A 20,588-nucleotide genomic window follows, 5' to 3' on the forward strand; every position below is an offset into this window, starting at 1 on the left:
AAAGCTCTCATCGATAGCTTTTGTAAGAAAAACAACTTTAATTAAAAATAGAAAACTTTAATATGCTATAAATTCATATAACTGGAAATTTTAATATTAAGTCATAATAGTTACCTATCATTTACTGAGGAGATTGTCTACTTTCCTCCATTCCCAGAGTGATGGGGGATGTCTCCCTATTTCAAATAAGCAATGTTTACTAGGGAGGGAATAATATAAGACAAAGAATGTCAAAATGAATGGATTGTTTTATTAACTGTTTTCATTAAAGAGCTAACAGCTATAAAGGAGCTGAGGTATTGACCAGTTTATTTTTAACCACAGTTTAGTCAATAAGGTAGATGTGAATCTCATTCAGTCTTAAATGAGAACTTACTTTAGTAAAATCAATGCTGAATCCTCCTTGACAAAATCCCTGTCCATCAGCATCAATATCTTCTAAAATAAAAAGATTGGAAATATACACAAACCCAAAAACAAACAACACAAAACAAAACATGAGAAAACCTGATATCACTAGAATCATAAGATAATGTACCAATTTCTGAGAGTGGTCATTCACTCGGGCACTTAGTTATTACCACATTCCAAGAGAGTATGCATGTTTATCAGCACCATTTACTCAGATATGGAAACAAAGATTAAATACCTGAACCAGTCACCAGAGAACAAAGAAACCAACTAAAACGATAAATTTTAAACCCTTCTGTTAACCACAATCCACAAAAAGATTATAATCTATATCACAACCCAACACACATTGTGTATATAAAACATATAGATACAACTTAAAATCTTATGAAACAATATTTGTATTATTATATAGAATACACTCTGACATTTTCTATTTTATTTCATTCTTTTTTTTTTTTAGAAAAACTATAGTGGTTGTGACCCACTACACTGATTTCGTAAAACACTAACAAGTTTTTATCTGCAAGTTAAAAATTCCATTCTGAAATTCCTCTTTCTTCCTATTACCCTAAGATTGCTAGGTCTTCGCTGAGACCTTTGTTATTATGAATAGCGGCAAACAGATACATACATTTTATAGCCAACAACAGAGATGAATAACATAGCTCAGAATTTCAGGAAATGGACTGACCAGAACTTAATGCTCTTCAAAAAGTAAGCAATCCTCACACGTTTAGTGTGGAGATCTAATTAAAGTAACCATCTTTAAATGACACTTTCAAGTATTTTCCAACCATAGTAGGCTCAATAGTTTTGCTGTTTTGTAGTTGTTCCCTTTTTAGTTGTTCTCATAGAAAGGGATTAATTCTGAACAATTAGCCAATTAATTTAAATTAATTTTAATCATGAGCAATACAGTACCTAGAGCACATGTAAGGGTGAATCTGAACACTTCCCCCTTATTTTACTTTGAGGATAACAGAGAACAATGGAAAACACTATCCTTCAGTTATCAAAGACTTATTGTGGCCAATGTTACAAATACATTAAAGTTGTACTGTTACTTTGTTTGCCACCCAAATACAGGAACCAAAAATATCTGTTTTCAGTCATAAGGACAAACTTCTAAGAACTTCTGCCAAATAATCCCATCAGAAATTTTGAACCCATTTTTAAAGCCTGGAAACTGCCCAAAGATTACACACAATATCTAAATTTTTAAAAAGTTTTTTTTTTTTTGAAAGAAAATAGCCTCAAGAGTATAATGCTAAACCAACGTAAATTTTTCTAACCAAGAGGGAGTGGGAAAATGTGGGGCTGGGGTTTCCAGAGTCCAGTGAATCAGACTAAGGAATTCTGCTCTAACCTCAAGTTAGATCAAGTCAGCTATTTATTTCCTTTATTCAAGTTGCATCTGGGGAACTGTTTCAAGCTATTTATAAAGACATCCTTTTTTTGATTATCATACTGTACAATTATCTGCTTTATTTGGTTTCCCAGAGTATCCAGCTAAAAAGCATGACTGTCTCTTAAAATTTTCTTAACAGGTATATATTGAACTGAGTGCTTTTGCCAATTTAAAGACTTCATGTTGAATATAAACTATTTTGATGCAGGCTCTGGTACTTCTTCCTGTAGATGGTTATTACTTCTCCCATTTGTTAAGTCTGGTAATTATATTACAAATAGTAATATTATTGATTCTGACAGTAAGATCAGCTAGGGTTTATTAAGCCTTTACTCTGAGTCAGGTATTATGCTAAAGCATTTTACATGATATTATCTTTTTAAGTCTTTATACCAATCCTATAAGAGATACTATTATTACTCAATAATTTGTACAGATAGGGAAACTGATGCTTAGGGAAATTAGTTAACTTGACCATGGCCAACTAGCTAGTAAGTAAGAGAGTAGGACCTGAACCCAGGTGTGTCTATACTACTACCCTGTACTGTTTCAAATCAATAATATCTTTATCATTCCCTGAGTAATGACAAAAGGAAAGGAAAAGCCAACTAGAAATCATTACTGAGAAAAATCTATGTTCAAATAATATTAGCATCAGAAAGCAGACAGAAGGAACAAAAGATTCAGTCTGAGCATGGAGGTGAAAGGGTATTCGCATCATGTGATTCGTGGCTAGGCAATTTAGAACAGAAGAACATCTGGTCTACTGCATAATGTCATTTGTCATTACTCAGGAAATGATAAGTATATTGTTGATTTGAGATAGTGCAGTGTAGTGGTGTAGACACGCGTGGGGTCAGGTCTATACTCTCTAATTTACTAGCTGGTTGGCCACGGTCAAGTTACTTAATTTCTCTAAGTAATTTTGCTTTTTTGTTTTTTGAGGTTGTTTTTATGCTTTTCTCCTAAGATGTGAGGTTTTATCATGCAGTTATGAAAAGCTGAAAGCAAATGTAATCAGTAATAAGGTAAGTTAGTGACAGACAGTGAAGTTCCTTGTCCAGGGTGTCCACATAAGTTAGGTTAAAAACAGAACCAACCAACTAACCAAACTAACTAACCACCAAAAAAAAAAAAAAAAAACAAAAAAAACCCCAAAAGCAAACAATCAAATAAATAAAACAACCCACAAGACAAGCAAAGTTATTAAAAAGTTAGCAGTGTAGTCCTACAAAACTGACATCACCTCATAAAACCAATTATTGGTTTGCATAATTTACTGAAGTATGAAACAGATAAAAAACACTAAATTTATACCTCTGAAGTTTTTTGTGTGAATTGGTGTTTTACCAATGATGAAACAAAGGCCCAGAGTGGTTAGGTGAATTATCCACAGCTATAGGTGGATTGTCAGCAGAAAGTCAGAATATAACCCAGGTTCTCAGACTTCCACTCCTGAGTCTTCTTCTCTGAACAAGATGCCCCTCACAATTTAGGCCTATTATAGGTGGCTTAATATTTCAAAGGTTGAATCAAAAAGCATGTACAATAATCAAGGGTTACTGAAAGTGCCAGGCCTATTAGAAACAAAGGCATGCACTTTGCTTTTTTGTTTTTTGAGATTGTTCTTTAAGCTTTTCCTAAGATTTGAGGTTTTATTATTTAGATCAGGGTTCAGCAAACTTTTTCTGTAAAAAGCTGAACAGTAAATATTTTAGGCTCAGGAGCCACATAGTGTGGCAACTCAACTCTCACAACTGTACTAGATCATCATAGATAACACATCAACAAATGGGTGTGGCTGTATTCCAATAAAACTTTATTCACAAAAAGAGGCCCACAAGCCACAGTTCATTGACCTCATTTGGATGTTAAATACCTTAGAAAATATGGCTTTAAATGACTTTATAATTTCTGTGCCTAAACCAAATAAAAGCATTCTGTGAACAAGGGAATCATCGTTAGAATGCACGTTTTCAGGAGAGTTCCATGTATTCTTACATATCAGGAATTATCCAAACCTAGGTCATGAAAGCAGGAGGTATTCTTTGTAGAAAAGCTGTGCTTAATACAGAAGCAACTGAAATGGAAAACATTTTCTATTGTGAATAATGTAGAGGAAAGGTTCTTTTGGAACAGACGAACTTGGGTTTAAATCCTCATTTGACCATTTAGAACATCAACACTGACTTATTCTATATGTACCCTGAAAACAGTGAAAGTAGGTCATAGCAGCTACTTCTCTACACGTACTTGATGCTCCAGAGTGGGTGGCTTGCTCCTTTTGCTTACTCCTGCTTCTTTGCACCTCTTTCTGCCTAGAATATCCCCACTCTCAACCCCATGAGATGTGGAAATAAAATTGCTTCAACTATGTGAATCTCAGTTCCCACATGCATCAAATGAAAATAAGAGTGTATTGTGTGTGTGTGTGTACATCATAGAAGTAATAAGTAACAAACTTGGCATACAAGGGTTAACTCATTCTTCATAGCTATAAAATTATCTTCTCAAATAGGAACATTTTTGCAATATAGAAATTAAAAATACAAATTTAATCTTCAGATTCTCTACATACCACTGAAGATGACAGTACCATAACTAAAATACCAACATAAAGATGGCAGTACAGATGGCATCCAAGCACTGAGGATAAAGCCTCAATTTCCCTCATCCTGTGCGGTGTATGTTTTCTAACTTGATTTTTTCTCTTTCCTAACACACAACACAGATCTGAGTAGGTATCACTCTTTTAATGCTAACTTCCCACTTATAACAGGTAGGATCAAAGTGTTGGGCTAAGAAAATAAGTGTTTATTGAAATAATCTACAGTTTCCCATAGGTTCAACTACTTAGAATTTGGAGGACATAACAGTTCCTTTGACCTGGTGTCACATGTCACCTAACATGGACAAAACAAATGTAGGAGTAAGAGTCTTACATGTTGTGCTTTTGTTACTAATTTTCTCTAATAAACTATGTGGTGACCAGTGGAACACAAAAAATAATGGCCTAAGGGCTCTAGGCATAAACACTATACTGCATTTCAGTAATCTATTTTTATGCTTCTGGTACAAGGAAAATATAAAGCAGTAGCCAATTCAACAAAGGGTAGCGGGGCACAAAAGGACTGGAATCTCCAAAGAGAAGTGGATGTAGAGATTTTGGAAAAGGATAATCAAAATTATAATTGCTTGAAGTCATCTTTAGCCGTGATATTAATTCCTTTTGAAATTTCAAGTAATATTAGCAAAGAGCATAAAATCCTCTGGATCACCAAAAAGGGGTGGGCTTGGTAGCAGGTTAACAAAGAAACTCTGATTAAGAGCAGGAAAATTCTAAGTCAAGACTCCTGAGTTCAATGTTCATCTTCCTATATAAACTTTGGCTCTTTAAGACATAATATTCTTTATTTTCAACATCATTATTAATATAAAGCAGGAGTTCTCAAACTTTGGTATCTATCAGAATTGCCTTGTAGAGTCTGTTAAAAGTGCAGGTACCCAGGCCTGACCTAGACCTACTGAATCAGAATCTTTAGCTGTGGGGTCTACATCTTCTCTGTTAGAGAAGTTCAACTGAGCATCTTTTGACTATTAGTCATCAAAAATACAGGTTCTTAAAATCAGGTAGTAATTATTATTATACTAACGAAGGAAGATGAAAATGAGTTCTTAGAAAAAGTAAACCTGTGTACTTCACATGTGTAATATCTTTACATTAGTAGGATTGTTTTCATTTTGCTATCATCATAATATGTCTATCTTAATTCTAATCTTTTAATCTCTCTCTCTCTCTCTCTCTCACACACACACACACACACACACACTTTTAACAAACTAAGCTCCCCACCCCTCTTCTTAAAAGCTGGTACAATATCCTATACATACGTGATCTACATGGAGCATACTCAACAGTCTTTGTTCCATCTTGAAGAAAGCATGTTCCAACAGGCTCTCGCTCCTGTTTCATCTCAGTCCTCCAATGGTACAATGGGGCACAGGCCTAAAATCAAAGGTTTAGTCCATGACACAAAGACTTTCTAAAAATTTAGTGTTTCAGATGCTCTATACTACTTCAAAATATAATACCACTTTTTCTTTTTTGCGATGGGGTCTCAGTCTGTTGCCCAGGCTGGAGTGCAGTGACGTGATCATGGCTCACTGCAGCCTTGAACTCCTGAGCTCAAGTAATTGGCCTTACCCTCTTGAGTAGCTGGGACCACATACGCATGCCACCATGCCTGGCTAATTTTTAAAAATTTTTTTTGTGGAAACGGGGTCTCACTATGTTTCCCAGGCTGGTCTCTAAATGAACTCAAGCAATCCTCCTGCCTCAGCCTCCCAAAGTGCTAGTTGTGAGCCACCATATCTACCATACCTGGCCAACTTTCAAAGCATTCATAGAAATTAATCAAACCTATCCTATACCTTAAATTTCTTATCATAGTGGTAAATATATTAAATGAAGTCTTTTTCTCACATTATTCTGAAGGCCATATTTGTAGTCCAATTTTTTTTTCAAAATTGTTAGCAAAATTGTTATTTCAGGTAGTATATTTCTTGATGTAATATGCTACGCTAAAGGTAGAGACCAAATTAGCTTTTGAACTAAGTAACACTCATGCATATGGAATATACCCCCTAAATTATACAGCAAATAGTTTATTAAGAGAGTAAAATAATGTGCAGTACTTATTTTATTTACTTTCCAAATCAACTGTGACCTTTCTGTTTTCAGCATTCTAGACTGTAATACCACACAGAGCAGTAGAGTAATGAATGCTTTAACAACATAGTAATCTACCAAATGTGTAACAATTCATTTAGTGAAAAAGGTTTAATTGATTTTCTATAATACTTTTTGAAGCAAAGTGCTAACATAAGCACTGCAGAACATCAATACTGACTTATTGTATATGTACCCTGAAAACAGTGAAAGTAGGTCACAGCAGCTACTTTTCTACTCGTACTTGATGCTCCAGAGCAGGTGGCTTGCTCCTTTTGCTTACTCCTGCTTCTTTGCAGCTCTTTCTGCCTAGAACATCCCCACTCTTAACCCCATGCTTCACCTCCAATTGCTGAAATGTGGCACATCCTTTAAAGTCTGCTGAAACTTCACCTCCTAAGCAAATCCTTCCCTATGCAGCATAATTAGATGAAAAAATAAAGGCAATAATAAATACTATGTAAATAATTAAAACAGCGGGGGCGGTCTCTGAAATCTGAGTGACAGCTGAAATCTGAATGACAAAAGGATAGCCAAGTAGAAATCATAAAGACAACTAATACAAGCAGAGGGAACACAAACACTAAGGTACTAACTGAAATGATTTGGAATGTGGAAGAAATAAAGACAAGCTTGGCTTTAGTATGTGAAACGGAGTGAGAGGAGGCCAAAGACATAGCCAGTGACTTGTTTTTGGGGATGTTTTTAAGACAGTATGAGCTTGTCATACTCATTCAGAGATTGATAGAAAGCCACTTGACTGTTTTAATCAAGAAGGTAAAATGCTCTGGTTCACTCTGGTCCTTCTTGCAGTTAGGGTAAGAGAAGCAGCAGCAGGATGAGACGAGCCATTGCAATGGTCCAAGGGGGTGATGATGGTGGCTTGTTGCAGGGTAGAAATAGAGGACATGTAGATCTACTGATAAATGTGAGATATATTTTTGAGGTAGATTGTGAATGCTCACTAGTGAACAGGGCGGAAAGCCAGGCCTCCTAATAAATTGGGAAATATATATATAATAATAGTTTTTTATTTGTTTTTCTTCTTTGATGGAAGGAAACAAGAGTCCTATTTTGGCCATGTTCATTTGGAAGCCAAATAGGTAGTCTGGAAATATGCCTTTAAGGATCCAGGGAGAGTTAAAAGCTAGAGGTATAGATTTGGGGAATACTTACAGCCATGGGATAGGCTAGGAACCTCTAGGTAAAAGTTGTAGTCAGAGGAAGCAAAGAAAGCTAAATAGAGATGAAGGACACTCCAATATTTGGAAACTGAATGGAAGAGGAGCCATTAAAGGAGACTACAAAAGAGCAGCCAGTAAGATAGGAGAAAAACCAGGAAAACACAGTTCACAGAAACCAAGAGAAGAAAAATTTAGTTTAAAAAAAAAAAGGGGATGTTGACCATTCTGAATAATGCTGACAGTGCAAGAAAGATAAAAATAAATACCAGCAGAGAAAACAAAATATAATGGTATATATGTATGCACATACGTATAAATGCTAGTGGATTTCAGTGACCTGAAAGTCAATGATGACATAGGATAGGGAATGTGAAGTAAAGAACTATGATGGTTACCATAGAAAACATTTCAGAAAGTATTTGAGAAGAGGAGCAGAGAAATGGACAGTGGCATAGGGGGAGACGAGGTGAAGGAAGGTTGTTATTTTTTTTTTCTTTGTTCTGCATTCCACTTCAACATCATGTTGTATTTTCAAAGACAGGAAGTGGCTGGGCTCGGTGGCTCACCTGAGGTCAGGAGTTAAGAGACCAGCCTAGCCAACATGGCGAAACCCTGTCTCTACTAAAAATACAAAAATTAGCCAGGCGTGGTGGCAGGTGCCTGTAATCACAGCTACTCGGGAGGCTGCAGCAGGAGAATTGCTTGACCCTGGGAGGCAGAGGTTGCAGTGAGCCGAGATCACACCACTGCACTCCAGCCTGGGCAACAGAGCAAGACTCCGTCTCAGGGAAAAAAAAAAGAGAGAGGAAGTACTAAAGCATTTGTTAACCAAAGTCACACTATTCCTATACTTGGCTAGGTGGAAATAAATGGACAGGAACTATCAAGTGGGGCAGGTAAAACAAGGTAGGAATGAGGGTGAAAAAATGTGAAAGCCTGTTCAAGAAGGGCTAGAGAGATGGCCTCCTTGGACAGAGTGGCCTTTGATCAGAGCTATCTTATGTTGTTATACCCTGCACCCTTGAGCATACTGAATTTTACTATCAGCCTGAAAATATAAAACCTCTGCATCTCCACATAAACTGACTAAACTCACCCGTGAGTAAATATCCAGAAGACTTACCAAAATTTTATCCTGTTTCGACCTCACAGATGCTCCAAACCACTGGTGGGACTTAAATTCCAATGGATCATCCTTGGCATAATCTCTGTTGCCTAAAAAAGAATATTGTGAGTGGTAAGACACAAAATATACTATTCTTAATACAACAGTTTATTTTTATCCAGCTAGGTTGAGAAATAGTACACCTTTGATTAATCAAATACTCCACTGGTTATTTTTCTCATATACAGTTTATATACATTAGAGACTTTCAATTAATCAGAAACACAGAATACATGATGACCCAGAAGTGTCTCAGTGTTATTATTGGCCCCATTAATTATCATAATACACATGATTGAAAAAGCAATTGTAAATAAAGTTTTCCAGTTGCTCAACTGTTAGATAATTAACTATTAAACAAATGCGTATGATTACCTATTCCCAGAAGATCTTTCTGTGGGGCATAAAGATAATTATGAAAATTAAATGCTATGAAACACCTTTGTGTAAAATGCTCTAAAAGACAAGACTGAGGCGTGTGCCTACGACATAACAATGCAAGAATTAGAATCCAGGAAACTTGATTTGGTTGATAGAAAAAAGAATTCAATACGGCACACTACAATCAAACATTTATTTTTATCACTTCAGCCCTCACTGTTGAGAAAATTATTTCTGTACACTAAAATTCCAGTGTCAAAAACAAAATGATGCATTGGGATAGACCAAACGTCACTATATTCTTACCAATACAAGCATACTTGCCTACAGGACACCCGGGATAGAGTCCTCAAAAATGTCAGTATCATGAAAGACAGAACAGGAAACGCTTCTAGATTAAAAGAGACCACTAAGACATGGCAACTGAATGCAAGATGTGATCTTTGATTGAATTTTATGTCCAAATAATTTTTTTTCAAAGTTACAAAGGACTTTATTGGGATAAATGTGGAAATTTGAAATGTAAACTAGAGTAAATAACAGTAATAATGTTTAATTCAGCAATAATTACATTGTTACTATTAATATTACATTATTCATAATAATGATTCATTTCTAATATGTGATGACTATATTGTACTTACATAAGAAAATGTCCTAGTTTTTAGGAGATACATGCTTAAGTATTTAGGGACAAGTGTAACAATGTCTGCAACAATGGGTGAAGCTAGGTGAACAGTGTATTGTTCATTGTTCATTGTATTACTGAAATTCAAATTTTCTATAGGTTTGAAAATTTTCAAAATAATTTTTAAGACATAGCAATCAATAAGTACAAAATATATGTACAAGACCAATGGTACCTTCTCGCCTTTTTAACACTTTATTGTATTTACTCTAATTATAGAAGTCTTACTCATTACAAAACAAACCAAAAATAAAACAAAGCCATAAAGATAGATCTAAATACCACAACCCCACCATAAAGAAGTGACCTCTGTTAACACATTAGTATCTATCCTAAAGACTTGTTTCATGAATACATGCATGTTTTATATGTAAAACAGATATTAAGTCAATATTTAAGATAACATTAAAATTATCATTTTATAAATATATATACCTTTTTCTCCCTTAACATGCCACTTATAAAGGCAGACCTATAGTATCATTTTCATTGTTGTGTAGTATCCCATTATACAGCCATAGAATACTTTATTTAATAGATCCCCTACATCTCCCTCAATTTCAAATTTAGGAATCTTTCTATTTTTGGAGGGAAGTAGTGTGATCACAGCTCACTGCAGCCTCAACCTCCTATGCTCAAGCGATCCTCCCACTTCAGCCTCCAGAGTAGCTGGGTCTACAGATGCATGCCACCATGCCTGGCTAATTTTTGTATTTTCTGTAGAAACAGGGTTTCATCATGTTGTCCAGGTTAGTCTTGACCTCCTGAGCTCAAGGGATCAACCTGCCTCAGCTTCCCAAAGTGCTGAGATTACAAGTGTGAGCCACCATGCCTGGCTGATATACTTATTTTTATGTGAAAGAGTTCTCTTATCCTTCATCCCCAGTCTCTGAAACAAGTCATGCTTATTCCCACCTGCAGGCATTTGTGTCCAAGGTCCTCTTGCCAGGAAACTTTATTCCCTCCACTCTGGGTTCAAATCCTAACTGAAATTTGTCTATTCATGATGCTAACCCATGATGAAATGGTAGTCTGCTTCTTTATGGAAACATTTCTCTAACACAAGAGATAATCACAGGAACAAGCAATTATGGTGGAAAATAGTACAGGCACCAGTAAAGAGTTATAGGAAAGTAAGGGCACAGTACAAGTGAGGAAATGTTTTCTGGGCCAAAAGAAAATCTTATGCAAAGAGGCAGAAGAGTGGGTAGTCTTGAATATTTTAAGAGAATTGTGAGTTGTTCACTGTTTTTTTAGGAGAATTGTGAGTTGTTCACTAGAGAGAATGGTCAGGAAGGGAGTGGTTATCAAGAGCCTTTTTTTCTTTTTCTTTTTTTTTTTGAGATGGAGTCTCGCTCTGTCACCCAGGCTGGAGTATAGCGGCGCAATCTCAGCTCACTGCAACCTCCACCTCCCAGGTTCAAGTGATTCTCCTGCCTCAGCCTCCCAAGTAGCCGGGATTACAGGCACACGCCACCATGCCCAGCTAATTTTTTGTACTTTCAGTAGAGACAGGGTTTCACCATGTTGGCCAGGCTGGTCTTGAACTCGTGACCTCAGGTGATCTGCCCACCTCAGCCTCCCAAAGTGCTGGGATTACAGGCATGAGCCACCCTGCCCAGCCAAGAGCCTTTTTTTCTTAATTGATATATAATAATTTTACATATTCATGGGGTACATAGTGATGTTTCAATGTATATAATGTATACTTATCAGGTCAGGGTAATAAGCATGTTCATCATCTTGAACATTTAGCACTTTTTTGTGTTGGGAACATTCGATTCCTTCCTTCTACCTATTTGAAATTAGATAATACATTATTTTTAACTATAATAATTCTAGTGGTAGAAAACACTAGAACTTACACCTCCTATCTAGCTGTAATTTTGTGTCTTTAAACAAATCTCTATGTTCCCATTCGCCCTACCTTTCCCAGCCTCTATTATCTTCTACGTTTTACTTCTATGACATCAACTTTTTCTTAGCTTCCACCTATGAGTGAAAACATGCAGTGTTTAATTTTCTGTTCCTGGCTTATTTCACTTAACATAATATCCTCCGGTTCCATCCATGTTGCCATAAATGACAGGATTTCATTCTTTTTATGGCTGAACACACACACGCACACACATCACATTTTTCCACTGTGTATATATATTCCTGAACACAGACAGGAATACATATACACACTATATATATATATATAAAATATATATTATATATAATGTATACACACACTCATACATATATACACACACACACACACACACACCATGTTTTCTTTATCCATTCATCTGTTGTTAGACACCTGAACTGATTCCATATCTTGGCGATTGTGAATAGTGTTCCAACAAATATGGGGACACAGATGTCTCTTTGATATACTGATTTCCTTTCCTTTGGATAAATGCCTAGTAGTGGGATTGCCAGATCATATGGTAGTTCCATTTGTAGTTTTAGAATAACCTCCGTACTGTACTCCATAGTAGCTGTATTAATTTACATTCTCACTTTGGTCAAGAGCTTTTATGCCATGCTAAGAATGGGCTTTATGGGATTTTTGAGTTGCCTTCTATGCTAAGCATTTTTTTCTCAATTATTACATTCCTGAAAAGTGAAATTTCTTCTTCATTAAACGTTATCCAATCTCTCCCTACCACTTTGAAATTTTACCTCCATGAATGTTTTTCTTAACAAACGTTACTTCTCTTTAAATTTGTATATGGTGGCACAAGATGCTGCTGGGCACTGTCAAGCAGCATAGGCTTGCAAAGCTACCATGTTCTGTTTCCTATTTCTTTAAAAAAGTATCAAAAACATCCCTTGCCATAACACTTATGGATATCTGTCTTTGTGGACATCAGGGTTAGCTTAAGCTAGAAAATTCATGCAAAACAGTACGAATTTGACATATCCTTTTGGAAACCAAAGTAGTCCAGTATAACTGGATATAATGCATTGGCATACACTGGCACCCAAAACTTAGGCAATGGTCTTCAAAAAGAATAACATCATCCAGTGCTTTCAATGCCTTCAGCTGCAACAGAGTTACAACCTCATGTTACCATCTTTTTAAGAAGTTTGCTCATTAGGAAGTTTTTCTTTACTAGTCAAAATGGTTTTTTTGGAGACCAAGTCTCAAAATCCTTGATTCAACATTACATAGAAGTTTCACCCAGAGGAAGTGTAAATAGAGTGGGTGAAGAGAACGCAAAAGAAAGCCTGCTCTCCAGACAAAATGACAAATTCATTCATGACCTGGCTGAAACTGGCAGCTATCCTGAGGCACATGAGTGAAGTAAATATTTTGAATCACAGCCCTGAAGTCAGCATTTAGGATGATGTTGGACCTCCTCAGATAGCCTGGACTATGCTGACACACTTGAAAAGGAAACAGGACACAGACAACCACAGAAACTCAAGGGCTGGAAGAAATGCTTTCTCTGGCAACAGCCAAGAATAGAAAGATTTCTGTCCATAATCACAAAACCCATTGGAAGATTAGCTCTGTTCACCCAGATAAATAAAAAAGAAAAAAAAAAGAGTATCTCACACAATAAAATAATTTTATTTAATTATCTAAATAAAGTATTTAATAACTTAAATCTTAAATATTATTTTATTTAATAATCTTTAAATCTCTCTAATAAAGTTGAGAAGAAATTGCTCTGTATCATATAAATTAACATAAGGCTCTATGCTACCACTTTCAAAAACACAGAGGAAAACTTTGATAGAGAAACTTGAAGTTAATAAGCAAGTAAATCACTAGAGACTTGAAAATTTCATGTTTATTTTGCCAGGTTTTGAAACTTGTCATTTGCATTTTATCAAACTCCCACGACTGCATGCTTGAGGACAGAAGCAAATGAGAAAAACGGATTGTCGTAGCTTTCGACCCTATTCCTTATTAGCAGCCAACTCTTTTCCCCGATGTTTCCAAAGCCATTGTCAACACATTTGGCACTCACCTTGCTGGACAATTATGGGCAGTGCTGATTTTTAAGACACAATTACCTTCTTACCCTAAGCAAAATGTTTTGTTTCTTCTTTCCATGCCAAAAGAATATCCCTTGGAACAAGATTATGTCACCTTTTGTGAAAAGGCCAAAGTGAACAAGAATGCTAAAGCATTAGAAAAGCAAGAGAGTAAACTTCCACTTTGAAGCTAAATGTGGTTTTAGTCACTTGGTTCCTATGTATCACTATGACTTGTATGAATAATGAAATAATTCAGGTCCCTAACTTACTTTTTGCTAAAAAAAAAAAAAAAAAAAAAAAAAAAAAAAGAAAAAAGTCTATTAAAACAATACCACCCTGCATTCATAGACAATTCACAGACTTTCTTAAGTAGCTTTTTACTTCAAACATCACTTGTTTAGTTGTACTTCCTATAATAAATTTGCTTGAAAAAAATACCCAATAAAGCATGCTTATTTATTAGGTAAAAATGGACAGGTTAGTGGAAGAAACCTCTGAGATTATCCATTAATTTATTTAAATAAATCATAAATCATGGGTACCTCCTATGTCTATATGCTAGTAATATAGCATTAAACGAGACAGATAAGTCCTTGCTTTTCAAGGAGAAAAGTAATATATAATTATATAAATTATTTTCAGAGAGCAATAAATACTATAACGGAAATTTGAGAGAAAATGATTTGGAGGTCAGACAACTACTGTTATCTTGCATTTATTTGTAACCCAATGCTATTTTGAAATAAGGTATATCATTGACTCAGAGCTGCAAATATTCAGATAATAGGATGCCTAAAATCTGAATGTGTACAACAGTCAACAGTGATATATTTATAATGGTGACACTTTTAGTATTTTTAGTAGTACATAAATAGTACATTTTAACATCAAAGGCACCTTTACATTCACAGTCAACTGATTTTTGACAAAGATGCCAAGCAAATTCAGTGGCAAAGAAACAGTCTTTTCAACAAATGATGCTGGGACAACTAGATACCCATATGCAAAAAAAATAATTTGGAACCATACCTCAAACCGTACCAGAAAATTAACTCAAAATAGATCACAGACATTTTTAAATGTAAGAGCTAAAACTATAAAACTCTTAAAAGAAAACAAGGAAGTAAATCTTCATGAACTTGGGTTAAGCAATGATTTAAAAAACCAAAAGCATAATGATAAAAGAGTAGATATATTAGCCAATTAAAATTAAAAACTTTTGTGCTTCGAAAACACCATTTAAAAAGTGGAAAGACAACCCTCAAAATTGGGGAAATTACTTATCAAATACTGGATTAAAAACGTGTATCCTAAATAATATGAAAAAAAAAAAACTCGTACAACTCAGTAAGACAACCAAATTAAAAATGAGCAAAGAATTTGAATAGATGTTTCTCCAAAGAAGAAATAACAGCCAGTCAGCACAAGAAAAGATGTTCAACATTACTCATCATCGGGTAAATGCAAATCAAAACCACAATAAAATATGGCTTCACACTCATTAGGATGGTTATTATAATACAAAAAAGACAGAATATGAGTGTCCATAAGGATACGGAGACACTGAAACCCTCATACGTTACTAATAGAAATGTAAAATGGTACAGCCACTTTTGAAAATAGTTTGACAGTTTTTAAAAAAGGTAAATATAGATTACCACATGACACAGCAATTCCACTGCTAGACATCTATGCAAGAGAAAGGAAAACATATGTCCACACAAAGATTTGCACATAAATGTTCACAGTAGCATTATTCATAATAGCCAAGAAGCAGAAAACACTCAAATGTGCATCTACTGGTATAAACAAAATGTTTCTTCATTCAGTTGAATACTGTTAGGCAATAAAAATGGAATGTAGCACTGATACATGCTACAATATGAATGACTATGTATCATATAATTCCGTTTATATAAAATATCCAAAACCAAAAATATGTAGACACAGAAAGTAAATTAATAGCTGCTTAGGGCTGGAGGTACAAATGGGGAGAGACTGATGTTGGACACATTTCTTTTTAGGGTAATGGAGATGCTCTGGAATTAGACTATAGTAATAGCTATAAAACTCTATAAATATAGTAAAAATTCATTGAATTATACACTTAAAACAGGTCAATGTTATGGTAAATTATATCTCAATAAAGCTGTTTTTAAAAAGGACAAATTTGTCAGGAGAAAAAGTAGCTGTAGCATTGAACAGAAATGTGTATATATATATATAAAACGACTTTTTCAAAATTAAAAATAGATGTGTCAGAAGAGTAATAGACCAAGAATAAAAATAAATAATATAATATATCAAGAATGAAAATGGATAATAGAAAACAAAATTTTAAAACCCAGAAAGAGCTAATAAGCGTATGAAAAAAGACTCAAGCTTACCAGAAATGACAGAAATGTAAATTAAAACAAGATATATGTTTCACCTGTCAGGCAAAGGAAGATAGTATCAAATTTTGTTCAAAGATTGCTTGTGTCAGTATTCTCCTATTTGGCAAATATGTATCAGAAATCCTGAAACACACATTCCTATGACTTCTAAATTTAATTTTTAAAAATTAACTAAAAAAACTTTTTGTAGTATGAACTAAGTCTAATAAGCATGTCAAACAGAATGTCCAACAGAATAGGAGACAGAGTAAATTATAACTTTATGTATTTTGTATATTTATACACAGACACACACACACATAGAATATACACAGGCCATAAGGTACATGCACAAATACACACACAAAAGTATATCCTATGGCCCCTGGTTTCCTGAGTGGTAAGATTTAAGTAGGTCTGTTTTTCTCATTTTTTCATCAATGGCCATGCATTATTCATAAAATGTTTTTTATTAAAAAAGTAGTGTGGATAAATATCCTTCAATCCTCATATACAAAAGCTTAGTTTGAAGCTCCCACATCCCTTCTTAATTAACTTTATGTTTACATTTTCATCTCTTACATGTAAAGGAGTTTTAGTTCATAAAATTCAAGAAAAAATTTTAATCACACAAGCTCTTCTTTCTTTAAGCATTAGCGTTTCTAGGAACCTCTTCCTTCTTTTTTTAAGCATTAACCTTCCTAGGAACCTCTATTCTATGTTATAGAATTAAACTATTAGAGTAGAATATTGCATAAGATAACTAATTAAAAAATAAAAATTCTAGATACTACTGAAGACTAAACTGGTGGTTAATGATTTTGTTGACTTAGTAAGGAAATACAGTTTGTTAATTTACTTAAGAGACTCTGACAAATAATAAGTAGTGGTAAGATATTAGAACTAGTACTATTAATGAAAGGATCATTTGCTTTATAAACTTCCAAAGTGTCTTCAAATGTCTCTTGAAGCTTACCTGTATTGACTTAAAATGGCCAAGAGACCAAGGTCCCTAAATCCAAAGTGTTTGAAAAATAAATCATTTATATATACAAAAATAAGTTCTGCAACCATAATCCATGGACATGCAAAAGTGTTATTAATTTATATAGAACTATCCGGAAACATCTTTTACATAAAATAAGATACAGCTGTTTCCCAAAAATAAACAAAAAGAGTCAGAAAAGCAGAACCAGAGGAAGACAGGAATGAAGCTCATTTCACTGGGATTGGTATTCACTGAGTTAGTTAGTTACTACCACTACAGTGAATAAAGAATCAAAATCTCCCTCTTCTTCCATGAGCAATTCCAGTGGTCCTGCTGGAGTGCAGCACAAAGAATACAGGCCTTTTGAAAACACTCACTGCTTTATCAATGCTGGTTTGTTTCCTTCTAGTCATGAAAAGGAAATGATCCTGAAAGCATCTAACATTTTAAGACAAAACCTCTTTACTGGGAATTTAAAAAATAAATAAATAAATAAAAAGCCAATCCCATGTTAAGTCCTAAAGAATGGGTTGAGTCAGGTCAAAGTGAGCAGGGAAAGGAAGAGACTTTAAAAGAGCTTGTGAGTTTGGTTTTAGTAAAATACTGAAAACATTAAAATACTGACTAGCTGTATGACTGTCAGTCAATTAGTAACAAAGTAATTAGACTAAAAGATTTCTAAAGTGCTTACCAGCTCTCTGTGTAATTCTGTAACAGGGGATAACAGATTATATCAGGAGAAACATTTTTATTTTCAAAAAATCCTTAGTATAAATTTGTTTTGTATTAACAAGGGAAGGGAAACTACTTTTCTTTTTAACTTTTTAGTTTACAGGACAGTTGCAACTGTAGAAATACCTAGACACAACTCTGGAAGACAGAAAATTCATCAATAGGAGGAAGTAAAACTTAAAGGAGGTTAGTTTAGGGTCTGCCTTGTTTTAATTGCAACGAGATGGAAATTGTACTGCAGAGGCTAGAAAACAGATAAATGTTTTATATTCTCTATTAAATACAAAGCCTAGTTATACCCAGAAAATACTCCACAGCACTTTTCTTGACCACAGAACTGGCATAGCCAAGGTTTGCTCTCAACCTACAGCCAGGCCCTTCTAGGAACAAATGGCAAGCATTCCAGCAAGCTGTTTCGGGTAGGAAGAAGAGTAATCTGACCTCCGCCCTTCTGTATGACAGAAATGGTTAGTGGTAGGTGACATCCATTCACTCTATTTGGAATATAAAGGTAGGAGCTTCTCCTTTTAAAAAAAAAGACAGAAAAGAAAACTTAAACAGGTAAGTAAGCCTGCATTTCTAAGCAAAGAGACTTTCGTAGGGCGGTGATACATGGTCTCTTTTCTCAATGCACATTAGCAGTCTATCTTTTTGGGAGTTAAAAAAAACACATTACTAAGAAACATGGCCAAGGATCAGTCTGTCAGTAACATCTGCTTCCCTAGAAAAGGAAAACATGTTATAGGAAGAGGATTTTCTCAAATGTCACAATAACAGAAGTTAAAATGCAAACCAAGCTATAATCAATTTAAGAATATCCACAATTATCTTTATTTCTTTCCTTTTCCATATTTATTTAGTTCCCCACAGTTCTAGTATGGGCACAACATAAACAATCCTTTCTTCACCTGTATAATGCTTTCTTGTTTACAAAGCATTGAAAGTAATGGCAAAAATCGCAACTACTTTTGCACCAACCTAATACCTTCATAGACATTATCTTTTTTAAAAAAAATCAGATCTCATTATGTTGCCCAGGCTGGTCTCAAATTCCCGGACTCAAGCAATCCTCCTGCCTCTGCCTCCCGAAGTGCTGGGATTACAGGCATGAGCCACCAGGCCACCATGCCTGACTGACATTACCTTATTTGATCTACATGGCAACCCTGAGAGGTAGGTATTATGCTTATTTGACAAATGGGGAAATTGTGGATGGTGCTTGCCCAAGGTCACAGTTAATAAATATCGGAGTCTGAATCTGAGCCTGCATCTTCTAAATCTAGTTTGCATTCTTTATAACCAAAGCTGCCAAGGGAAAAAGAAAAGAGAGACAGCAATGCCTACTTATATAAGCATGGTTCTTGCCTCAGCATAGCTTGCAGTATAACCAATAACAACTGTGGCTTACACCTGTACTCCTAGCACTTTGGGAGGCTGAGATGGGAGGATCGCTTGAGGCCAGGAGTTTGAGACCAGCCTAGTCTAACACAGCACGACCCCATCTCTCCTTTTTAAAGAGAAAAATAACAAATAATTAAAAAAGAAAATACATAAAAGGGCACCGTGGTAGGCAGAATAATATCCCTGAGATATTCAACTTCTAATTTCCAGAAACTGACACATAAATATGTGACCTTGTAAGGCAAAAAGGACTTTGCAGAAGTGATCAAATTAAGGACCTTGAAATAAGAGGTAAGTCTGGATTATCCGGGTGGACTCATTATAATCACAAGGGTTGGGGGGGGGAGGCAGTAGGGTCAATGTTCAAGTAATACAGCATGAGAACGACCCCGGCAGCTATTGCTGGCTTTGAAGATAAGGGAAGGAACCACAAGACAAAGAATGCCAATGGCTCTATAAGCTGGAAATGGCAAGGAAACAGTTTCTCACCTTGATTTAGCCCGGTGAATCCATTTTGGACATCTGACCTCCAGAACTAAAGATAACAGATGTGTTATCTTTGGTAACTTATGACAATGGCAACAGGAAACTAATGCGGCCATGAAGGCAAAACAGATAACAGACTACATGAGCAGTCTAGGTTTGCTACATGAATAGTCTCAATATTGTTTTGCATCGCAATCTATTATAGTTTGGAATAACTTTACTACTGAAAATACATAGATCATTAATCCCTAAACTAAATCATCCACTTGTGAGTTTTCTACCTATCAATCATCTTAGACTAAAACAAAGAAATCATACCCAAAATAACTTTCATTTTCACTAATTCCACAACATATCAAAGTTCACATTATTCTTTCAATTTAGGGGAAAAAAACTATTCTGTCATTATGCAGACCTTGCTTAAAATCTATAAATTATGAAGAGTCACTGGATGAAAAGGTTTACAAATCCAAGACGGCAACTGCTATTTCGAAAGCAAGTTGTAATATTTCAATCATTGCATAAACATATAAAATAAGAAACTTTTTAAAACATCTTAGTTGTAGCTTTGTTTATACATTCTATCAAGCAAATTTGGGGGAAAAAGAAAAATAAAGATGACAAGCCAGAGTCAAGATCTTGAAAGAAAATTAACA

The 20,588-nt window shown here is 35.0% G+C and overlaps 1 protein-coding gene across 2 annotated transcripts in view; it reads right to left on the minus strand.

Moving 5' to 3' along the window:
- Window positions 1-20,588, minus strand: part of ITGAV (integrin subunit alpha V) — an 89,215-nt gene that overhangs the window by 47,889 nt on the left and 20,738 nt on the right. Inside the window, exons 3-5 of one of the 2 annotated variants that reach the window (XM_032755201.2) lie at window positions 8,859-8,950; window positions 5,714-5,828; window positions 377-438 (exon numbers count right to left, since the gene is read on the minus strand). In XM_032755201.2, coding sequence (XP_032611092.1) covers window positions 377-438; window positions 5,714-5,828; window positions 8,859-8,950 — 269 coding nt within the window. Of the gene's footprint in view, window positions 1-376; window positions 439-5,713; window positions 5,829-8,858; window positions 8,951-20,588 lie in introns of those variants that run through there. The other variant, XM_032755202.2, reaches the window with a different exon arrangement.

This window comes from Hylobates moloch, unplaced genomic scaffold (assembly GCF_009828535.3).
Source record: "Hylobates moloch isolate HMO894 unplaced genomic scaffold, HMol_V3 SCAFFOLD_1, whole genome shotgun sequence".
NCBI classification, from domain to species: Eukaryota; Metazoa; Chordata; class Mammalia; order Primates; family Hylobatidae; genus Hylobates; species Hylobates moloch.